The sequence below is a fragment of the Bos javanicus genome, chromosome 9 (assembly GCF_032452875.1).
Source record: "Bos javanicus breed banteng chromosome 9, ARS-OSU_banteng_1.0, whole genome shotgun sequence".
Taxonomy (NCBI): Eukaryota; Metazoa; Chordata; class Mammalia; order Artiodactyla; family Bovidae; genus Bos; species Bos javanicus.
The window spans coordinates 68,988,395-69,012,330 of NC_083876.1; the positions used below are offsets into that span (position 1 = coordinate 68,988,395).

The following is a 23,936-nucleotide window of genomic DNA, read 5'->3' on the forward strand; positions in this document are numbered from 1 at the left end:
GCATCATCAGGACTCTTTTTTAACGGAAGAGTTAGGAATGTGTGTTATTTTGGAACTGACATTTCATGCTGTGTTTTTAATATCTGCTGTTCAGAAGCAGTATCATCTAGATTTTAGTTTTCAAGTTAAAACAGGACAAAGAAACACACATAAAATAAAACCTGAGAGTAATCCATCACAAGAAAAAGTGGCATTTTAAAGCCTGAAAGGCCTAGTTCAGTGGAGAGAGAGCACAGAAGAAACAAAAGCTGAGAGAAGGCACGGATTCCCACCTTCCATCATGCCAAAGAATGTAGGCTCCTGCCCAGCACACATTCAACAAAGGCTGAGTAGGAGTCCCAGGGGGAAAAAGACTAAGCACAGGGTTTATTCAAACTTAAGGTCAGAGCAATTCAACACTATCCTAGTGAAGAGAAGCAGAATTAGTCTTCTATATAGGAAACCAGAGGCTTGGTCTCCACACAGGTAATTCACTTCCCAGTAATGAAGAGACATATACGGTCATATACGAGGAATCCCCACTACTAAGTCAAAATAGAGTCAGGGCAACCCTTTACCTCTAAGAACTCTCATGGATTTTAAAAAATACATTAGGAAATATGTAAGTAAAATTATGTACACAGTAGTTTTTAAAAAAAGAATAATTTTCTTTCTAGGCATAGAAGAAAACCTACTCCTCTTTTGCCACATACAGTGAGCCCTTCTTAAACGAGAAATTTTGTTCTCTAAAATGCTCTTTCCCAAGTCCAATAGTGTTCAAAGCTGGGTTAACTATCATTTGTTCCTACTTCTCAACTGAGATGGCCAATTGAACATTTCCTTTTCCTCAAATTATTGTAAAAGGAAAAAAGCTTGGTCTCCTCTAAAGTTGAGATAAAAATCACTCAGAATATAAGAAGACAAAAAATTCTCAAAACCACTTGGCACTGCAGTCTAAAATTAAAACAACTCTCCAAGTCACAGTGGTTCCATTCACTGCCTGCTTTTTAAAAGCATGCATTCTGCTCAACAATAGAACGGAAGCACTATGATTCTTTTAAAAAGTCTTTTCTGAGTACATGTAAATTTTTACTTTGTAAGAGACCTTATATTACCTTCTCCTACCCCTCAATAATGGTAATGACTAGGGGAAAACACCTAGAGGTAAACAGCCCAACTTTTCTAATGCTATTAAAAAATGTTTGATAAGTTCCTAAAGACAGGCATAAGTCAAACTTAGCAGCTTTTCTTATTTTTTGAAGCCAAGGTCATGAAAATGCCATTTATTTTCTTATAACTGGTGACTTACCGTTAAACCAGGCGCACATGAATGCCTGAAGGTTGCCAAAATTTTTTAATATTTAGACTCAAAGGTGTGTGTAAAGCTAGTGGGAAATGAAAAAGCAACCCATGTTTTATGCAATTCAGTGTTAGGAAGGCTGAAAGGACAGGCTGTGTCTAGGCTGTGAGGTGTCCTTATGCCAAGCTTAGGAGGTGGATTCATCCAGGAGGTACTGGGAGAAGGGATGTGACACAGGAATGTGACATAACAGAAACTCAGAAAATAAGCATGGTCAAAGAAGCAGATACTCTGATCTTTACCTGGTCATGATCAATATCTGCATCTCCTGTGATCACGATGCGTTTCTCAATTCTTGTTTCAGATATTCCACCTTTTACAGTCTAGAGGTCATAAAGGAAAAGGGAGGGGGGTTAGCAATCACTAAAACATGTTTACACAAAATCAGAGAAAACACAAATGGAGCACACCTAGACCTTCTGATAATCATTAGGCAATTGACACTGAGTGGGGAACACTGATGCTCCAGAAATGTCTTTATTTATACGCTCAATGTAGAATTCTATCATCCAATTTGAAAGCAACCTTAAAAACTCTCTCAGCATAATTCAGGTGAGATCAGGATGCAATAGATGTCATTTAATCCAAACAGTTCCACTGGAACATTTCAGTACAGTTTCCTGAGTTTCTTCATTTCCCATTGGCCATTATTTTGAAAAGAAGCAAGCAGGGAAGAAATAGTTGTTTGGTTTATGTAGAATTTACAGGGACTCCTAATCATCGTTTGGAAAATTGCTTGATGTTATAGCTCTGATTGTTCTACTGGCTTCATACAAATCCATAGCAATTTTGTTCATTTAGTTTAGTGCAATAACAGAAAGAGAACTTGGATTTGCTTTAAGATGTGTAAGATGGGTGAGGGTGATAGAAAGACTTCCATCCAATGTTTGATTTGATTCCGCATGTGGTTGTGACATGAACACAGAACGTGGCTGAACAAAGGCTGGAGGGGACCCGGGAGCAGGAGCTTCTGGGTAAACTGCCGAACAGAGTCGCTGGCTTGGAGCAAGGTGACAGAGCCTCAGGCATGATAGAGGCTGAGAGATCATATGCTCTGACACTCTAAACCATCAGTAAATAGCACAGTCCTGAGAAAGCACAGACCCAACCTCTACAACACTGACAAATTTACACAGTCACGGGTGAGTACACCTAAGTATAAGACACAGGGCTGACCACAGAGATCATTAGGTTTTAACAGCTAGATACACTTTAAAATGAACACCAATACCATCATGCATTTGGGGGACTTTTTTAATTTACAAAGTTTTTTTTGTTGTTGAAATATTGAGTGAGGAGGGCAAAAGGGATACATTTGGGACCTTCAGTCTCTAGTAGAAGCAGCAGGCAATTACTGGAAAATAATGCTTGGTTAGAAATGTGGTGACCACAGCATACACTGGAATCACTTGGAGGGCTTCCTAAACACTCCTGGGGTTTAGAAGATCTGGACCGGGGCCACAGTATTCACACTGCTAGCAAGCCCCTGGATGAGACCGTTGCTGCCAGTGCAGAGACCACATTTTAAGAATCACTGGTCATCACATGTTAAACGCTTAAGAGAATGATCTGGAAAAAATGCCCCAAATCCACATACTAGAACCTTAAATCAATGGGGGAAATTTACATTATTTGAATAAGTTGGTGAAAATTTCCAATGGCGGTCTCCACTCATTTGCTTCAGTCAGGAGAGCTAACTGGTACTTACCAAACCTATGCTTCTATTTTATTAAGTTTCTTCTGCTCTTATAGCTCTCTCAGGTATAGCTATTTTGAACATATTTTTACCCCATGTACTTTACAAATTTGCAATTTGGTTTAAATACAAATGTCAGTGGAGCCCAATTTCTTGCATACTTTAAATCTATGCATGTTTATTCCAGAGCACTGTGTGTAAAAATTTGAAGAGTGAATAGGAACAAAGAAACAATTCAGAAAAGATTTTGTTGGCAATGTACACTCTCTGGATTGCTTTACCTTGGTGATGTGTGTGGTTGTTGTTGTCGACACGGACTCAGATGTGATGGTCTGTGCGGTCAGTAACGTGCCTGAGTCACCACCAGCCCCGCCATCAATCTTTGGAGATTTAGGGGGAAAATACAAAGTAATGCTTAACTTCCGTTCTGTTTTCAGAGAAGACCCCTCCCCGTCAAACACTCATCTTTTAAGATTTATGCAGTTGGCAGAAAATGCTAGCTGCCAATCCCCTGCATGTTTGTAATGGTGATTTACTGATCATAGATTGGCTAGCATTTAAAGAGTAAAGGGAAGGATTAAATGCACATGCATGAGCAGAGAGAAAAAAGAATGGAAGTAGAAGATGGGACTGAGAACGACAGGGGAGTCATGAGAAAATCTGACTGAGGGCCATTTGCAGAATCTAGAAGAAGAAACCAGAGAACCAAGCAGAGAAGTTTCCACAGTGACCAGAAGTACTGGGTTTGTTGTTTTTAAGCACAGGTGGGTAAAAATAAATGTTTTCTCATATTACTAAGCAACAGAGCCTGCCTAGCATAGACTAAGCTTAAGTGATTTGGTTAATTGCTTATCTTTAGATTTCTTTTTTAAATGACACTGTTCCTGTAATAGTTTGTGCATATACACAGCTACAATGCATATGGCACACATGCACACCTGCGCATGCACTCTCTCTATATGTGTGTGTGCATATATCGCTCATACATAAATCTTATATATATATGTATATAGATACATATACATAGATACACAGATACAGATACATATATGGACATATACATATGTCTATATATGGTTTAACTTCTTTGCTTTGATACTAGAAAATTCTAGAGTTTACTAGGGGAAATAATGAAGCACATTAATGGCCTACAAGTTTATGCTAAGACCACCAAACATATTTGTCTCCAGTTTCCTGAAACTGACACAGGAAATAACTGGAAGGTTCAGAGTCTTTCTTACTGTAAGTTAGGAGGAAATCTTTCGAGGTTAGGTCATGCTCCTGTATTTCTTTACAAGGGCACTTACCACAATAGAAACACATGAATACAGGCTCTCCCACCACACCCATTCGTAAGAAACCTAGTTGTGCTTATAGGGGAATCTATGCACATTTACAGAGAGCATATCTTAAAAAAAAATTTTTAAAGACTGTTTCACACATAAATGCATTACAGCTTGGAAAAAAATATTTTGAGAGGACAATAATCTGCAATCCTCTAGGATGGTACCTTCTAGAACACTAAATTTCTCAGTTGAGAAAAGAGTTGTCTGGGTTTCTAAATGGTTCCATTTTCAAATGATGACTATTTCCCCCTTTTCGTTACTCTTAAGGTTAAATATCTTAATTCTTACTTCAAATCGTTACAGAATCAATGTGTGAATACCAAAAATCAAACACACAAATGTGATATTTAGACGCACAGTATCATATTTATGTAAGAATGGCGACATATGTTTTCAGAAAATAATCAACTGTGAGGAGAAGCACAGATGTGTACGTGAATACGCAAACAAAAGTGAGTTGATTGGCTCTGTCTTCATGAAGTCAGGGGTGGGAGGGTGGCAGGGATAAAAGCCTAATTCTATGAATCCACAAATTACACCAGATCCAATCAACTTTGTAAGATGATGTATTCCCCAAGTATACATAAACATTCCTGGATATATCAAGCCAGAAATGGTTTATAAGAATAATAAGAGCAACATTGGTACAGCCTGTCCTAAAAAAATCACATATACTCTTACCCCATAATTACTGGGTCAGCAATTCAATTGCAGCATGGTATGTGGCTAAAGTACAGTTACAAAATGAAAATATAAAAAGCTATGTCAAAGTCAGAAATGTAAACTAGGAGCAGACAGAATGAAAACAGAAACAAAGTAAAAAAGAACTCAAACTGTCCAAGTCTAGAGCTTTTGTACCTGTGGAGACTCATATGTGATGGTTTTGGTCTCGGTTTGGACAATAGGGACTTCCTTGGTGGAGATTTCTGTCCTTTGTGAGGCATCAGAAATTGTTACCATCTCTGTTTTTACCACTGGTGGCTGAAGTGAAAAGGAAGGGAAACATAAATTCTAGAGGTAATAAAATAAATGTGCTTAATGGAGCCTTCAAAAATAACTGAAATATATCCAAACACACACTCATACACAAATGAAAAGAGCAAAAGGAAATAATAAGAATGACACAAAAGAAAAACACTTTCCTTCAAAATCATATATATGTGTATAGATATATATATGAAGAATAAGCTAGCATAATGGCTCCTGAAATTGTGGTAGGTTTCCAATTACGACGGTCCCAAATTACTTACGTGTCAAGCCTGGCGTACAGTGATATAGAAACTTTAGCTTTAAGCAAGTAGTGATCAAATTGAAAAGAAAACAAAACAGAATTAATGATGAGAAGTGACCTGCCTCTGTTTTTATTACAGTTTAAAGAACCACATGGTCTGTGTGAAGGCTCATGGTCTTTAATTGGCACACCCGGTCGGTAGACTAAGCAGCACTCTTTCCCCAAAAAGCCCTTGCTGCCCTGCTGATACAGAGATTTCACTTTCAGAAAGAATATCTTCAAGCAGCATTGTTTTCAGTTATACTCATCTAAATCTTACAGTGTTTCTTCTGTATTACATAAGTTAAAATGTGATACATCTCTAGAGTTACTCCACCACTGATGCATTAATGCTCTGAACTATTTAAAACATCCAAACAGAGGGTCACAGGCTGTTAACACTGGAGTCTGCCGAGCATGTATGCTTAATACAGACTATACTGCTACCAAAACACTAGAGTGCTTTCCTTGAGAGAAAATTCCCAAGTGTAATAATTTAAAGAGGAAATCTCTGCAGAAAGCAATAGTTCAAAGCATTCAAAGACTTTCAAAATGTCATCTGCTGAAGTGAAATCAGAAATTTAAAAGTAACATAAATCCAGTTAATTATTTCAAGACAAAGTCAGTTCAAAATTTTCCACCCCATGAATGAGAGCAAACATGGAAAACCCTCTACTTTCGGCATTTAACTTTAGAATCGAGGAACATTCACATAGAAGTAAATCTTTCCTCAGCATAACTTTAACTCCCAAATCAGGAACCCTGCATCTAAATGGCCAAGACTTTATCTCAGAGGAGTGTGGAAAGTTCTGTTTCTTGAAGAGAAAAAAGGGAAAGCCTCATGCTTGATCGAGACAAGTCACAAAACATATAACCAAACTTGCAAATAATCCAGAATTGACTAGAGGACAGAATGCAAAGCAAAGGGTATCCTCTGCTTAGCTTTTCACTGCCCAGAAGGAAAGCTAAGTCCCTTGACCAGACCGTACAATCCCTGGAATCTAAAACCTGAAATGCCAGTGGTATTCAAGATATAACGTTTTCATCATTGCTAGATGCTGAATTCTGAGCACCACGGTAATAGGAGCCTGCTGCCATTCCTGAAAATCTTATATTGAAGAGAGAATGAGCCAGAAGGTCAAACCCAGTCGTGACACCAGCAACACTCACACTGATCATTTTTCAACAACACACACACAATTTCCTAATGAACAGAATTCAGGCATTTAGTATGAGGAGGCAGTGCAACTTAAAGATAAGCCTTGAAAAAAATCTGAAAACGTGCAAAGAAAAATTTCAGTATGAAATGAGAAGGGAAAAAAAAAAAAAAAACGAAGTGGCTGCTGTCGGAAAGTTTACTCTATCAATCAGGAGATCCAGTTGCAGTAAAGATGCCAGAAACTGTGACCCCAGAGGGCAGAAAAATCGACAGAGCAGGGCCATCCCCCTTCCTCCCTGAAGAGATCCAATTCAGAATCTTGTCGGAAAAGCTGAAGGAGAACGGGGAGGACAGGAGGAGGAGAGGCAGGTGCTCTCCACCTGAGAAACAGCTCTAGAGTTGAGCTCCCATTTACCTCTGAACAACAAATAATCTGTGGCAAAACATCAGTGTCAACATGAGCCACCTCTCCGTTAACCTTCTGCGGCTCCTCCTCTGTTTCTTCGCCGGTGTCTTGCTTAACAGCGCCTTCGTTTACACTCTTCTCAGCAGGGATCTGGGGGGCCACTACCTTTTCCTGGGGCACTGTTTCTACTGGGCCGACACTGGCCCCTGCGTGTGTGACTGGGCTGGCTGCTGGCACTGGGTCCTCCCTGTCTACTACCTTGGCTGCTTGGCCGGGTGCCTCCTCCACCTCCTCTTCGTCCTCCTCCTGCTCCTCCCTGATGGTGCCCTCAGTCACCCGGTGGTGGGGCCGGTACTCCCCCACGTCCTCCTCCTCCTCGCTCTCGCTGCTGCTGCTGCTGCTCTCAGAAGACAGGGAGGTGGAGTCTTTCTGCGTCCCTGGCTCCACCTTCCGCATCTCCCCAGGACCACGCCCAGGGGACAGCTCTTTACCGTTCATTTCTTCGGGGATTACTCTTTCGTCTTTCCCAACCTCTGCCTGCTTCTTCTCCTCCACTACATTCAGAGTCTCAAGTGAACTCTGCACAGAAACAAAAATGGATGAGGGGAAACAAAAATAGATGAATAAATCAAAAACGACGGCAACCCAAATTAACCGATGGCAGGTTTCATGTCATGGAGAAAAGCAAAGATGATGATGATGATGGCGGACTGAAAGGGAAGCGGGGCGGAAACGTGAGCAGGATTGGAAACGTCGAGCAATGGTGTTAACATGGTAAAGGGGAGAACCTTAACAGCATCAGTGGCTCCGGCGCAAGGCCCTTCCGACTCAGGAGCACGTCTCTGCGGAACAAAAAGCAACCGAGGACACAAAATCAATAAAGGTTTACCTCGACACCCACCAAGACAAACATCTGACACTGCAAAGCAGAGCAGCAAGAATCAACAGCTATAAAAACCTTTTGTTCAAGGTCACGTGAAGGACAATCCAGACAAATGCAAGAAGCTTAGGGAAGGAAACAAAAACACAAAAATAGCCAGCATCCTCCCAAAGAAATGAAATGCTTTTATTATACTTAGATCTATAAGCTCCTTCCTGTTGAAAAGGTGTGGGGGAGGGCTGGGGGTGGGGAATGGAATTATACCAAAGCTTACTCATTATTTTAAAGTTTATATGTTAAGACTTTTAAAATCTATTGACAGCTTGATTTTAATCAGACTTGAGGAAAAAAAAAAAAAAAAAAACACACCACAGCATGGCCTGAACACGATTCCTAAATGAATTATCAATAAGATGATATTTTTATATTTTGCTGGCTTATTTAAAAGTCAGTTTTAATTGGCAAAATTATAGTTGGTCTCAGATAGTTATTAACACAAAAGTGTTGCCATTTCAGAAATGGTTATTAGCATCCCAAACTGTGTTATAGATTAGCAAAAAGGGATATTATAACATTAGGGTGGGTGTCAGTGATGGCTCCAAGTGTTTTCGCTTAGAATTTAGCTCCTCCATTTGAAAATTGAAATGAACCAAGTTTATTATTTGAGATGCTCATTGCTGACCCCCTGCAGATATCTACTTTGGGGGTGTAAATTTACTTTCGCTAAGTACAGCACCTAAATGTTCAAATAAATGCTTGAAGATCATATACATTAGAAATATAACTTGCTATACTACAGAATTGATAATCAGGGTAAAAACTTTCTTTAAAAGCAATCTGTTTTTAAAGATTAAAATTTTCCTTATTTTTTGAAAAGGTAATTTATACTGATACAAATAATTCCTAGCCAAGTTTTTGGCATTCCAGTAGCACTAATGCTTTGTGCTCTGACTTTACAAATTCAGTTAGAGACAGTAGCCCTACTTATTTAGGAAGGTACCTCAGTGCTGAATGAAGAGCACTGCACCTCTGAACCCTCTGGGCAGAAACAACCACACTGTGAAGCTGCCAAGACACTAACTGGACTGGAGCTGCTTCCTACAGTAAATAACACAAGCTCATGTTTATCTGCTCCAGCAACATGGAAAACCATGAGCAACAGATCCTAAAAGGTTACCTATCAACATATACTCACAGACCATCTTTGACCTGCACTGTTATTCTTACATGTATGGTAAGGGAACATTTTCAAAGCTCAACATTAATACCATGTAAATCATGTCACTGACAGAAAAGCTGAGGTTTCGCATGTTAAACTGGAAACCTCTAAATAGACTTTGCTACTTAGGCAACATTCAACTGTAACTCCTTACAAACTTCTTTATAAATAAAGATATCCAGTGATCAGAACATTTCTAAAGGAGATATTTCACTATTATTACTTTTATTACTGAACCTCAAATGGCCAGATGGATTCTGCCCAAGTTCAGGGAATCCCTTAGGGGTCATTCCCCCCAAAATCAAAATTGACTATGGCAAGCACTTCAATTTTTTCCCTATGAGCAGAATTTTTAAAATAATAAGCCATCTGAAGATGTTTAAAAGACATTTTGGCTTTGAAAACTTCTGCAAAAAATGCTTTAGCTTCTACGTGGTTAAGGGTTTCCCTCCACATAACACCCCAGACTCTGTACCTTTGTGACTGGTTTAAATGATTCTCTCAATTTAGGCAGACTGGAGAGGGGAGAATAGAAAGCAAGAGAAACATCCAATCGGTATCTTTTCCTCGTGTTCAAATTCACTCATTATTTCTTGAATGTTTCTCCCAGGAAGAGTTAATTTCACCAATGAAAGCACTGGAGGAAAGGGTTCCTTAATACTCAAAAAATAAAAATCACTCTTAAATGTGACTTTTAAAAAATGGGAAACAAATCAAAATGCACCTCAGGCAACCGTGAGAAGGGCGAGGAAAGCTTTTCAGAAGGTGCATTAGAGTTCACAACAGTGCCCTCTGCTGTCCAAGTGGTGGCTGAGCTGAAGGAGGCCTTCATGCTATCAGAAAAGCCCTTTTCACTAAACAAAATGGATGTTATCTCCTCTTCTAGGCTCTGGAGAGGTCAGAAAAGGAAGAGCAAAGAATTAGCAATGAGTCAGAACAGACAGCGGTGACCTATTGAAAGAAAGGGAAGGTTAGGCAAGAAAGAATCACAGAGCAGCATACATTGAAAGAAAGGCGAGGATTCTAAAGATGCTGCAGCAGGCATCTGTGGCCATTTGCCTGAATGCTGGCTTTCCACCCTGTTTGAGGGTTGTTCATAGCGCTAACCTTCAGAAATGCACTAAACTCTCTGTTTCTCACTGAAACTTTATCACAAGCTGAGCATGACTGACCCACCTGCCCATCAAATGCTACTTCATATAATCTTGAGGGAGCTTCTGGGCATGGGCCTTTCTGAATATAACAGCCTCTTTCGGGGCCCCTCCACTTGCTACACTTATTTCAGTGTTAGACCTTATGTCCCTAACCCCTGCCTCCAACGCTCTTAACTAGGCACTCTGGGCCTTGCCAATTCTGTCGTCACTCTGAGGTCCACTCCACGCTCTGTGTATGGCCTTCACGAACTATTTCAGCTCCTATGATCTCTCCCTTCCCTATACCTCTTTGTCCATACCACAAGCACTGTGACAGTAACCCACTGAAGTTCCCTCAGATATGCTAGATATGCTATGGAATAAAGAAACAGTGTCTCTTTTTCTTTCAGTAAGAAATGGGTAAAGGAAAAAATTCTAAACAGGAAGACAAACCTCAGAGGGTAAACACTAAGCAATGTGAAAAACATCTGTCTCTGAAAAGCTACTAAGGTGAATTTAATCTTCGCCTTTCTAGCCCTTAAATGATGGTCCCTAATCTGCCTGAGGGTACAACAGGGGAGCTGGGGACTATCTCAGATATTATACCTAGAATACCAATGGTAAGGAATTATCAGGTAGCTCCCTCTCACGTTAGATGTGTGCAATAATATGTCCTAACAAACCCCACAGCTCAGAGATCAGAGACGAATGAATGAATGAATGAATGGCACTCTGGGGTGCTTCGTGGGACAGTGCCCTAACCGGGATGAGTGGTAGCTACAAGGAGATGCGGAGCATGCTAAATTGCTTCAGAGATGAGGAGAGCAAGGTGCATAAGCAATTACAATAGTCAGGAGAGAAAAAAGCTTCTGGACAATTTCAGCTGAATTAACAGTCTCCATAATTATATCATCCCTAGGGTCAGATAGGTGGAGATGGTGTCCTACTAGGTAAAAGATTACTGGGGAATTTAAATAAGTATCATGCATCTAAGTATTCAATAAAATATCTCCAAAAGTACCTTAAAACTAGTCTATGTAATCTCTACTAGACTCTTGAGAGCAATTTTATAGAAGTTCAAAGAAAGTGAAGTCATTCAGTCATTTCTGACTCTTTGCAACCCCATGGGCTGTATAGCCTGCCAGGCTCCTCCATCCATGGGATTTTCCAGGCAAGAATACTGGAGTGGGTTACATTTCCTTCTCCAGGGCATCTTCCCGACCCAGGGATCAAACCTGGGTCTCCTCCACTGCAGACAGGCTCTTTACTGTCTGGGCCACCAGGGAAACCCTATACAAGTTTAAGTATGTCATAATTCTCACAATATATAAGAGAATATATTGATACCAAAAAATTAATAATATTTAATAATAATAATTAGCCTATATGTATGTATGCCTGTCACTCAGTCATGTCCACTCTTTGTAACCCCATGGACTGAAGCCCACCAGACTCCTCTGTCCATGGAATTCTTCAGGCAAGAAGACTGGAGTGGGCTGCCATTCCCTTCTCCAGGGGATCTTCCTGACCCAGGGATTGAACCTGGGTCTAACTGCATTGTAGGCATCTTTACCATCTGAGCCACCAGGGAAGCCCCAATTTGCCTATTAAAGACTAAGTAATTTGATTTCAAATTTTCTGCCCTATTCTCAAAATCATTCATAATATACTGAAGTCATTTTGAAAGTTTGATGTATTGATTTCTAAACAAGAGACAATTATTTTTTTTAATCTATAAAACCCCTTATAGACATTTGGAAATCTGGAGAAAGTATACATATGTATAATTTTTATTTTGCATTTTATTAAGGACTGCAATTTAAAGAAAATCAAGAAACTCTGAAAAATTAAGTAGCAAAATGAAGTTGGAAGAAAGATAGCAATTTAAAAGATACTCTATTAAAAGTCAAAATACTCCAGTAGACTTACTTAACTTTCAACTAATAGTAATGATGTGTTGAGGAGTGGGAGAGGAAGTACATTGTAAGTGGTCAAAAAATGTTTATTGGGTGAATGGATGATTGCAGTTACAACAACCCATACATGTGTCAAATAAGTGCATATTTTCTATCATGTGCTACAGAGGAGAAGAGTAAGAAAAAAGCAATAACTTCAATTGCAGATAAACCATTTAGGAGTTTAAGAGTGGGTGAATTCCAGATGTAAATTTCACATGACCATTTTAATGTTAACTTCTACAATAATGGATAGTTTTCACTGTACACGGTTTATATTGTACACTCCTAAATGATGACATCCAGAAAACATAATGTTAAACATCTTTACCAAAATCCCAAAGTTTCCTACTGTAAGGACATCACTTTAAATTGATCAAATGAAAAAAAAATAATAAATTGATCAAATGATGTCATCTGACTCACTTCTCAGGAGGATACATTTTCAAAACTATATAATATTTCAAAGCATTATGATATTAAAATAATCATTTGATACAGAGTCTGATTTGCTTTAGATTTCAAACTAATCTTTCAAGTATATAAAGATGCTACTTGGTTTAACTTTATGATGTTATCTTTCACATCTGTGGTGTTCCAAAAATATTTCATCTCACCTAGACCTCAAATCCTTTTAGCGCAAAGCTTCATCTTCTGCTTATTCTGCCTCCTCCACCACCCCAGTGTACGTTCTGATGAGTAATACTCTCTACTGATTAACAAAATCAGATGAGGTGGGAGGGAAACACATTCTCCTTATTCCAATCTGTGCTCTCATTCACATCCCCTATAATCCATTCCTCATTCAGTACCAGAGGGATTTTCGTCAGACACGTGGGATTATATCACTACTCAGCTTCAAGCTCTCCAATGGCTTCCCCTCACTCACTCCTGTAACAATTCCAAATTGTTACTATGCTCTTAAAGATCCTGCCAAGATCTGGGGTCTGACCTCTATGACTCTTCTAAGACCTTGTCATTTGGTCTTTCAGTCCTTTAAAGAAATTCCTGTCTTGGGGCTGTTGCATCTGCTCTTCCTTACACATGGAAGAAACTTCACATGTCCACCTTCTTTTTCATCATTAAGGCCTCAACTCAAATGTTATCTCTTCACATGCCTTCTCAATCCTCCTATAATGTATAATAAGTATTTCATCTCCCTAATACTTCTTTGTACCCCAAATTTTCCAGTCACTAATTTGCATGTCTGCTATCTCCCACACTAGACTCTAGGCATTCTAGTCCCAACAAACAGCAGGTTGATCAGCTGGCTAAACAAACTCAGAAACAGAGGAATAAGAATGGAAAAGCAACAGAAAGCTAACTTCTCTAGAAATGCCAGATAATTCATATATGCAGGAGCACAAAGAGATCTGAGGGGCTGCTTGTCTGCACCAAAATCTTTTGCCCCATTAAAAATGGGTCTACCTATGGCTGATTCTTGTTGATGTATAACAGAAAACCACAAAATTCTGTAAAGCAATTTTCCTTCAATTAAAAAATTTTTTTTAAATCTTAAAAATAAAAATTCAAAAGGATTCCAAATGTAGTAAAACAGTAATCTAAGTCACACACAGTTTGTTATTTTAACACCACCACAGTGTGCCTTCTGCAAACAGTGCATTTTCATGAAATCATGGTTTCCCAACTGCCAGACACATGCATTGAAATTAGGGGTCACTTATCACCTAAATCGGTTGAGATGTCTGCATTTCAAATTGTGGAGTTTCAAATCAAGTCCTTCTGCAATATGGTGATTCTCATCTAATAATCCCATGTTTCTATCTTACATGGAGTTATCTTTTCAAGCACTCAAAAATTATTTTTAAAAATTCATGTTGATACACAAGGGAAAAGACCTATCTCATGGCTGCGGACAGAAATCAAGGAAAAGAGGGAAAAAGCAAGAGTAGATCCAAGGATGCAAGGTGAACACCTTGTCTGCCTCCTGGGTCTTTTCTTCAACTGTCCGCGCTGCCACCATCTGATGCTTCTCCTTCATGGATAAAATATCCTTGAAAAGATGGTCTCCTTTGCTCTATTGTTTTAAACAATAGACATAATCAACAAATAAGACAAACACGTTACACCTACAGCAACACAAACATAAAATGGCGGTGTGGGTCAGCGAAACAAACCAGACGAAGCGGCACATAAAAGGGGGACCCAGTCTCAGCACATCGTCAGTTTCCCCAGAACACACAACACTCTAGGGTTGATTCTGGAATATGGACATTAATATCTTCAGAAAAGCTGAAAACAAGAACGTAAAAGTAGTACAACTTCAGAAGATGCCGCTATGGTGTTTTAAATCTTAATATTGTCAAAAGTCTTTGCGGTTTACCGGTTTTTCTTTTGCTGGTCTGCTTTAAAGAGATTTGTCCCTTCCACTGTCACACAGAAATTTAAAGCAAATAACAGCTTTGCTTTTTAAGAAAAGGGTGAATAAAAAAGCATGAGAATAGCGAATTCAAATGCCTACAATTTGGCAACATTCAAAGTCAGACTAGATGATGAATTTAAGGAGAAGAGAGGGGTGAAAGGAAAAGGAGAGAAACTGTTGGGTAACACCTGAACATACTTTTAAAACTGTGTATTAAACATAGGATGATCACGATTTCCTCAAGCAAAACAGATGAGCTGATGAAGTTCTTGGTTGACAAAAGGAGAGACTTTGGAGCATCAGAAAAGAACAGATGCAGACGCAAATGAAGAAACATTTTAAGAATGTATTTTAAGGGCAATGCTTATGTTGGTGGCGGAGAGAAATAAACCATGGAAAGAAAAAGGATGAGTTTGGAAAGACGGGTGAAAATATTTTTAAAACATTAATCTGCATTTTATTACTAAGAAGTTTCAATATAAGTTATATAATTAACATTTTGCCAGTTTTCAACAGAGCTCAGCAGTCTTCAAAGCTAAATTTAACTCTTTATCCTCACAGTAATAACCTTAAACCATTCTAAATATGGTCTACATTACTACATCCCTTTAATTACTAATTCTTTAATTATTAAACAAACTCTTACTTCAGACGTCAATAATTTAAAAACTTATTAAATACAGTATACATTGGTTTTTAAGTCACTTGATGTAACAGCTCATTACTACCAATTTACTCGAGTAAAATAGTGAAATTATTTTGAAGGTAGTTGAAAAGTGTTTTGAAACTCATACAATTTACCCAAGAACTATGTCAATAAGTATTACACGCTGTTAATAAATATTTAGTATTTAAAAAATTGTTAGCAGTTACATTTTAAAAACGGGAATATTTTCTAACTTCTCATAAGAATCAACATAACAGATTAACAACCTAAGTTTTATGAACAGCTGGAGTGAGACATACAGCCAACAAATAGCTAGTCACATACCCCTTGTGTCTGTAGGGACAGAGGTGTGATACGTCGTTTTTCCCATTCATTAGGGCGTGGTTCAGGTGTGGATTCCATAAAATTGCGCTTGAGTTCACTAATGCTAGCCTGGTGTTTCAGTATTTCCTCCTGGGCCTTATCCAGGTCCTAGCAGTATGTAACGTAATAAAAGGGGGAAAATCCAAAAGGAAGGAAAAAAAAAAAAAAAACCCAATAGGATAAAAATAAAAAATGAAACCAAAAATAAGACAAAGCAAACTTATGATTAAAAAAACATAATAAAGCAAGAAAAATGCCAAGTCTCAAAAGCCATATCACCACCTACAAATATGAGTTTGTCCAAATTTGAAAATTAAAGCCAATGTGTAATTTTTTTATGATTCACGCCTTAAAGGGTTCTGATTTCTTTGTTCAGAGTTGTTTAAAAAATCATGAAGAGGAGGCCATGGAACTCAACATGGCCAATAAACCTTCTTTCTCATAGTTACATTTAAAAGGCATTTTGTTCCTGCAAATTCACCTTTCAGATTTGGGCTACTACTAGAGTTGCATTCTGTGAATATAATGAAGAAAGTAAAATTAGAGAAAGGTGGACTCAGAGCATATTGGGCCTCATGGGAAATCTGGTCCAGGATCATATAAAAAGAGGAGGGAATGGTGGTGGGGGAAAAAACAGTTGACTTTTTTCAGGAAATTCCAGCAATGGTTTTTAATCCTTATAGAATAAACATAACAGCTGCCAGAAGCTGCTTCTATTTGGTCTTTCTCTAAAATAAATGAACGTCATCTTGGTTTCACGTCCTTGCCAAGCATAAATGTGGGACCCAGCCACCCACATATCAAATGGTCCTTAAAAGAAGATGTGAGAAAAACTACCAGGTCAATTTTCATTGAAATAGGCCCTGACAAATGTTGCTTGTGGGGTTTTTTTTTAGATTGGTCCTGATAAATGGTATTTGTAGGAATAAAAGGTAGTATTCAAAAAAGTTTTAACTGAACTTTAAGTGCTTTCTTACATTTCAAAAATCATAGGGCCACCTGTGGATTATAGCTTTCAATTACAGTACTCCTTGAGAAATAGGTCATGCATCTGAGTAAATGAAATATTCCATATGCATGCACAAGCGTAGTACGGATAGCTCATCTAGGAGCTTCTATTGCCATCTGCAAAAACTCAGGAAAATCTAAAAATCTTTGCATGGCATGGAAAAATGACTGTGGCTTGAGATCAGGCACATTTCTTGCATTTGTTCAAAGCGCTGTTATGTATTATTCTTTAGAGCATTTTAGTAAGTTATGCAAAAATACATCTCCAACAGTTATTAAAGCTGGCCAAAGCAACCCAACAGATTAGTCAAATTACTGAGGACCGGAGTTTTCCATTGAATACATTGCTATATCCTATCCTAAAAGAAGGGGGAAAAAGAAACAAAAAACCATTCTCGTGTGACATGGGGAATACATTTCACCTTCCTAATTGGGCAGCTAGGCTTCTTTTTCCTCTTTTCTTTCTCACTTTATTTCACTGCTTCTCTCTTTTTAATCAAAACAATCCCATTAATTAGCATCTTCTCAAAAGGAAGATTTTTAAGTGGACCACATTCCTAATTGCAGGGATTTTGGTACTTCTTCACTTTACCAAAAAAAAAAAAAAAAAAACACGGACACCTATCTAGGGCCAAATGAGTTAATGCCAGATTGACAAATATTTTTTGCAGTTTAATATATATTAAGGATGGATCATGTCCATTAGGAGAAAACAGGTTTACTTGCAGAACCTTAAGATTAATGAATAAAAACTTTATTCATTTGATTACACAGAATCTTTTCTTTTTTTCCCAGTTGTCACTTTGAGAACTTCTCATAGACATATTGCTACCTAAGCCACTTGAACAGAACAAAGTCAGAATGCTAACATGCACTCCCACGTTGAATTTTCCCCATGCATTTCGTGCACCGTGCTTGAAAGCTGCCAGCCAGCCAGCCTGTGCGTGACCCCCCGTCCACAGCAGCCTGGGCAGCCATTCGGACAGAGTTGTTTTCTTAAATTATACAAACCTCCAACATTAAATTGCTATGTCTGACATAAATATTATCTCCTTCTACTCTCAAGGAATTTTTCTGTGAAATTAAATCACACATAGGGAGGGAGGGGGAAGGCAAATAAACATAAGTGTATCAATCAGCAAGCACCAGAAATGACCCAGAGTTGGACAGTCTAAGACATTAAAATAAAAGAGAAATAAAAATCTTAAGAACCTAAAGCCACAATGAGCAAAAGTCACAAATAAATCCTAAATGTGCACCACCCCACCCCCGTGCAATCATAATGGCAGGCAGCAACTACCAGGAATTTAATTTGGGGGGAATAGTATCCACCTCCTCCAGCTGTGTTTCGTCCTCTTCCATCTTCGCCTGAAGTCACCCAGCAAGCGGCCAGAGAGAAGGGGAGTATTATTGGAAACGCTATCACCGGTGCAAGGAAGCTGTATTTGAACTTAAAATGGTGAACCAGCATTACCAACCTTTATTGTCTGGCCCTCAGAAGATGCAGAATATTAAGCCACTTTGGTCTTTCTTCACCTACAATGTTGTACAAATGATGGAAATGGTCCTTTGCAAAGGTGGAATAGAGAAGGGAAGCTTCACTCTTTCTCAGTCACCAGATATGTGTTGCTTTTTAATATGTTTTGACTCAGGAATGAAAATATGAGAGTGTAAAAATGGCATAATTCAGTCTGTTCTAACCTGAAATATTTAAGTCAACTGGCTGTGAGGGCAAAGTGTAATGATGCAAATTTTAGCTTTCACTTTCTATCAGGGACAAATGTTCACCCTACATAGATTTCTTTCCTTGGGGAGGAACCGGTTTATTTTGCTACTTTCATTTAAAATGGTGGAGAGTAAAAACTATTCTTGAGTTTTATAGTCACTTTTCTGTCATAAAATTTTTCAAACAAGCATATTTATTCCTAGTTGGACAAATCTCAGTTATCTAATGATCCAAAGAATAAATCTGTGTATTTGAAACTAACAGAAACACTGATGACTACTGACTCATGGAAGGGAAGAGCGTAAAAGAAAAATATTGATTCAGATACCAAAGGAAAATAGTTTAACTTTCACATCTTGATTTAGAGCAGGATCATATACATTATTTTTCTTCTTTACTGTGCTTTTTTTTTTTTTTTAACCATTCAAGCATTTTTGAGAGGTAAACCGGGAACTCAGAGTATCTTTTGATCAAGAGGGAAAAACAGAATACAACCGCTCAACAATTTGTTAAGAATAATCTTCTAATTCCTTGGTCAACATTTTTCTAAAATGTCAATCTTTGGCATCCCTTGGGTAACCTTTAGGAATCATGGATTCTCCCCCTATGCTTAATTATCTTCACATTTTTCCTTAGGTTTGCTCTAAATTTTGTGATTTATTCTATGTAGGAATAGTACCTACAGGATATGGGACCCTAGGTCCCCAGACCACATTTAGCAAAACAATAAAAAAAAAAAACTACTGCACATGTGAGCACAGCTTAGTACTGCAGAGGTAGCCTTATAAGGGGCAGAAATCCTCAAACCAGATACTTAATGTTAAATAAAAGGACACTAAGAGGTCTCACCCAACCTTAGGGCTACAGAGTCTAAATTTTCAAAACGCTGAGGTTCATTTTTCATAAGTATTTTTTAAAGATAACAGAAGAGTATCTTCCTTAAAAATACCTGACAGTGACTCCCAGATATGATTTTGAGTAAAAAAAAAAAAAAAGTAAAAGAAAATAAACTACATGCACTTCATATCTGGGTCCCAAATGCTATAATAATAGGGAGACAAAGAGGTTCTGAGATTAGACCTACACACACATCAGGAGTAACTGTCACAGGTGCATTCTCCTAAGTGAAGAACAAGCTTGGCTTTCTAACAGTGAAATAGTAACACTAAGGAATTCTACTAATATATATCAATCAGTTATGTCCACTGTATTCGAAATTCTATACCAAAATAAAGTTTCCGTCCTAAAGGAACAGCATTCACATGTATGTGCAAAATGGATAGACCCAAATCAGACTATTAAGGGCAATGGAGGGCCCCCTCTCCTTTTTTTGTGGCCTAGTATGGTTCAGATATTTATTTTAAAAACCTATAACTTTGTACTCAACGTAGACTGTGTGGACCTAGTCAATGAATATCAGTGAGGGGAAACGCTTAATTACACTTATTTCTCATGCACTAAAGCTGTGTGTGTGTATGAAAGTGTGCAGATCATACTGTTTTGAGGGCAACCCATGATAAGATTTATGCACATGTTTACACTCTACATTAGGAAGGGTATTAGATGAAGTGGAGCTTTGTTGCCCGCACAGATTTAAAGCTTATGGAGGAGAGCCAGTAACTGCTTCCTCTTCCTCTGTTTTGTCACTCAAGTCACAGTCGTAAGAAACAGTCAGGGAGGCAGCTTTCGCCTCCAGATAGCAGAGGGATAGAGCCAGAGGAAGGGAAAAGGTGAGAGAAAAAGGCACTGACTGAGAAGCAGAGAGAAGGAGCCCAAAGATGAGGATGAGAGAGGGGAAGAACGAAGGGGAGGTGATGGGAACGTAATGCTGGACATCTGCGGGCAGGAAGGAGACCCAGACCTTGGGGAGGCTGGGGAAGGCAAGGTACCCATTGTCACTGAGGAGCGAGGGGAAGCGAGGCAGAAAGCACCTGCAGAAACTGAAGGAGAAGGACCCACACTCGGAATCCGTGTGGTCAGCCTCTTTTAGAGGCTTCTCGGGTGCAGGGGGGCAGTCAGGCTCAGGAGGGGCTTCAAGAGGACCCAAGCCAGGATCACAGGGCCCCTGCTCTGACGTCTCGCCTGTGGAAAGGCACTCTAAGCTGTCCAGAGTGATACGATCGGCCTCCCCAAAGGGGTCTTCCTCTGAAATGTCAGAAAGGAAGTCCATTTCAGGGACTGGCAATAGGTTTGGGGAAAGAGATGAAGCACAGTGGATGAGTGGTGAAGGTGGGCACAAGGAAATAGGCTGTTCTCAAAAGCAAACCCATGGTTGAATGTGAAGTTACACAGCAGATACAATCAACGGAGAACCAAAGGTAAAAGAAAGAAAGAGGAGAGAAGAAGAAAGTTAGTGAAAACTTTTACTCAGAAGTAACGACTGTATTAACAGTATCATTAGAAAATTAATTAAATGATCCATTTTTAAAAGAGGAAAACTGGACTACTTTCATCACATACAACTTAACAGGTATAGCCTGATTCAATTAGTATTTCCTGACTGGTTGCAAATGGATCCTATGAAACTCAGATAGCATTATTTTTAAACCTGGTTGCTGCCAAACATTGAAAGCATCAGTGAAAAGGCACACTGAGTCATTTGCCAAAAACAGGCAGAATTTCCCTTGGAATTTAAGAGAACTTTTCTTTTGTATCATATTAACTATGCAGAATGGAATAGAGGCTTCCCGTGATGCTGAGCTCTCCCGTTTCTGATGGAAGTAGCCACTCTACTGGGTACACTGGTAGCGTGTTGGTGTTGTTCAGTCGCTAAGTCGTGTCTGACTCATTGAGACTCCGCAGACTGCAGCACGCCAGGCTTTCCTGCCCTTCACTATCTCCCGGAGTTTGCTAAAACTCATGTCCATTGAGTCGGTGATGCCATCCAACCATCTCATCCTCTGTCACCCCCTTCTCCTCCTGCCTTCCATCTTCCCCAGCATCAGGGTCTTTTCCAATAAGTTGGTAGCATAATCATAAACTCTCCTGACAACTATTCAGTTATTGATGGATATTGTTTGATGTGATATCTGTTATTTTTAGTAAATTTTTAACCAAATCCTTTGTAGAATATGATAATTAAAGATTTTTTAACAAAGCAATGAAAAGGATTTCATGGCTCGCTCTGCCTGAGGCACTTGTTCCTGCCGCATAAGGCAGGGCCCTCATGGTGCCTGAGCCCTTCTCTCCGCTGGGGTTGGGAGCTATCACTGCAGGAATTCCCGGGACCCTGGCAGTTATCTCTTCTAGCAGGTTCTTTATAAATTCATGTTACACATCTTTAACATTTTCAATGTTAAAAGTTTTAAAACATTATAAATTTTCAAAGTTAAATTTCTGGAAATATTATAAACCCACAGGATGATTTTATTTCTTTTTCATGTTTACTTCCAATGTTACCTATTCTAAAGTTTCTCTGTGGGATATGGAAAAGAGATCTGAAGGACTCAAAGCCACTTCAGATCAACTTCTAAGTGACTATACTTACACTTGCCCATGGTAATATAAAATAACCCAAACAAGTCTGAAAACACAATATAGGTTACTTCTCCATCCATTATGGCACGTACACCAAATAAGACCGAAAGCCACACACCATCTTCTCACATAGTATTCACAAAACAATTACTTTTTGCTTGAGAATTTCTTCTTCAGTAACAGACTATTAATGAAAAACCATAAAGACCATCTTTCTTCATTTCAAAATATTCAAGTCAATATCATAATAAAATTACCAAGACATAGGCTACATCTTAAAATTTACTTGAAACAAATCAAATATGAATTTCAAATCATAGCTTTTATAATTGGGGGGCTTAATGAAATAGGATGATTATAAAGATGGACAAAAGGTCAATAAATTACTTACTTGGATTAAAGTAATTTATGTTGAAATATTTTGCTTTGAACAACAACCAGAAAAAGGTTAGCGACTCAGTCTAAAACAGCAAGAGTCTACACACATATGAAAGGCGGAAATTTTTATCAACAGAGAAATACAATGACTGGTTTTAAATGATACTTGAGTTCTGAAACAAATGCAATAGACAGCCTCTGATCTAAGTACACATTTAAAACCATATATTCCACTAATTCACCATACCTTTCCTTCAATGAGCGGCATATGCGGGACTTTAGCTGGGCTTCTCAGGTCCCTTCTGCCATCACCATCTTGTACCACGGCAGTGCTCACAACTCCAGGGCCTGGTGCTGAAACCTCCCCAGCAGGGCCAGGAAAATCCTTCATAAGACTTTGGTCCACAGCATCAATCGGAGCTAGTGACGAGTGATTATAGGGATCACGTTAGGATGTTTAAACAAGAAAATGTTATGAAAACCTCCCTTTCCAGATAAATAGGCAGCTTACAGACAATTAATAGAAACCGGAAGATTCTTTGATCATGAAAATAACAAATCAAATAAACTCACAATTATACTTAAAAAAAAAACAAAACTCTGAATTGTAACCCATTAAGTCTCTCAAGTCACAGATATTTGAAGGAGAGATACTGATCATGGAATTGGCCAGTAGGAGGAGCTCTAAGACCAGATGAAACACCAGAGTTAGGGAAGTACAGCAGAATTACAATGTGAGCAGTACTTCAGTTCTCTGGGGTTTCTTTAATCTTGCCTGCACTTATTTCTGAATCTATCTATTGCAACAAATAATTACCTAGTTATTAAAATGGTTTGCTTTAATAAGTTTTAATAATTCCTCCATAAAGGAACCTTTAATTAGAACACTAGTCAAAATTGTGCCAAGACAGGAAAGGTAGATTTTAGAGAATTAACTTCTGTATTTATGTTTACTGTTTTTTATTTTTCTAACCTCCCTCCTGAATGCCTCGACTTGACCTGAAGCAAGCCTAATACATAGAAACCTTCTGCCTTAGCAAATCTGGCCTTTTGGGTCCCTTCATCTATCATACAGATGGGCAGGAACATGTACCGTGTTGACATTTCTGTCATATGCCAGAGCAACCCAAGATGGCCTCAGATCTCAACAAGGCCAAGTGAGCAGCAACTGGCAAAAGCCTCTATCTTTAGATTCTCCCCCAAAGAGTGGGACAACCACTGCAGTCATTTCACCTGCATAAAAAGCATCTTCCTGACACAGTATGGTTGGCTCTGGTCCCAGGCTCCCAGGGAAGCACAACAAAGACAGGCCTTTAGGCTGCAAGCTCTTGAAGGGCAGAAATGTGTGTGACCCACCATCCTGAACTTGGGCAACCTCTAGACCCCTAATTCATGTGTTACAAGAAGCCTCTTAATCCATACCCCTCACACACCCTGTCCAAACTTCCTTCTTTTCTAGTCTCACCGTTCACCAAATTACTGAAGTCAGAAACCTGGAAGTCTTTTCCTTTACCCCTCAACAATCAGTACG

The 23,936-nt window shown here is 38.8% G+C and overlaps 1 protein-coding gene across 32 annotated transcripts in view; it reads right to left on the reverse strand.

The window, feature by feature from the left end:
• EPB41L2 (erythrocyte membrane protein band 4.1 like 2) overlaps nucleotides 1-23,936 on the reverse strand; it is a 211,060-nt gene that overhangs the window by 21,722 nt on the left and 165,402 nt on the right. For 5 of the 32 annotated variants that reach the window (XM_061427956.1, XM_061427960.1, XM_061427957.1 and 2 more), the window contains exons 12-21: nucleotides 22,653-22,825; nucleotides 18,157-18,192; nucleotides 17,836-17,898; nucleotides 15,778-15,924; nucleotides 14,340-14,441; nucleotides 8,005-8,058; nucleotides 7,226-7,795; nucleotides 5,240-5,362; nucleotides 3,317-3,415; nucleotides 1,582-1,662 (exon numbers count right to left, since the gene is read on the reverse strand). In XM_061427956.1, the coding sequence (XP_061283940.1) occupies nucleotides 1,582-1,662; nucleotides 3,317-3,415; nucleotides 5,240-5,362; nucleotides 7,226-7,795; nucleotides 8,005-8,058; nucleotides 14,340-14,441; nucleotides 15,778-15,924; nucleotides 17,836-17,898; nucleotides 18,157-18,192; nucleotides 22,653-22,825 (1,448 nt within the window). Of the gene's footprint in view, nucleotides 1-1,581; nucleotides 1,663-3,316; nucleotides 3,416-5,239; nucleotides 5,363-7,225; nucleotides 7,796-8,004; nucleotides 8,059-10,039; nucleotides 10,205-14,339; nucleotides 14,442-15,777; nucleotides 15,925-17,835; nucleotides 17,899-18,156; nucleotides 18,193-22,652; nucleotides 22,826-23,936 lie in introns of all 32 variants that reach the window. The other 27 variants (XM_061427969.1, XM_061427970.1, XM_061427985.1 and 24 more) reach the window with 20 other exon arrangements.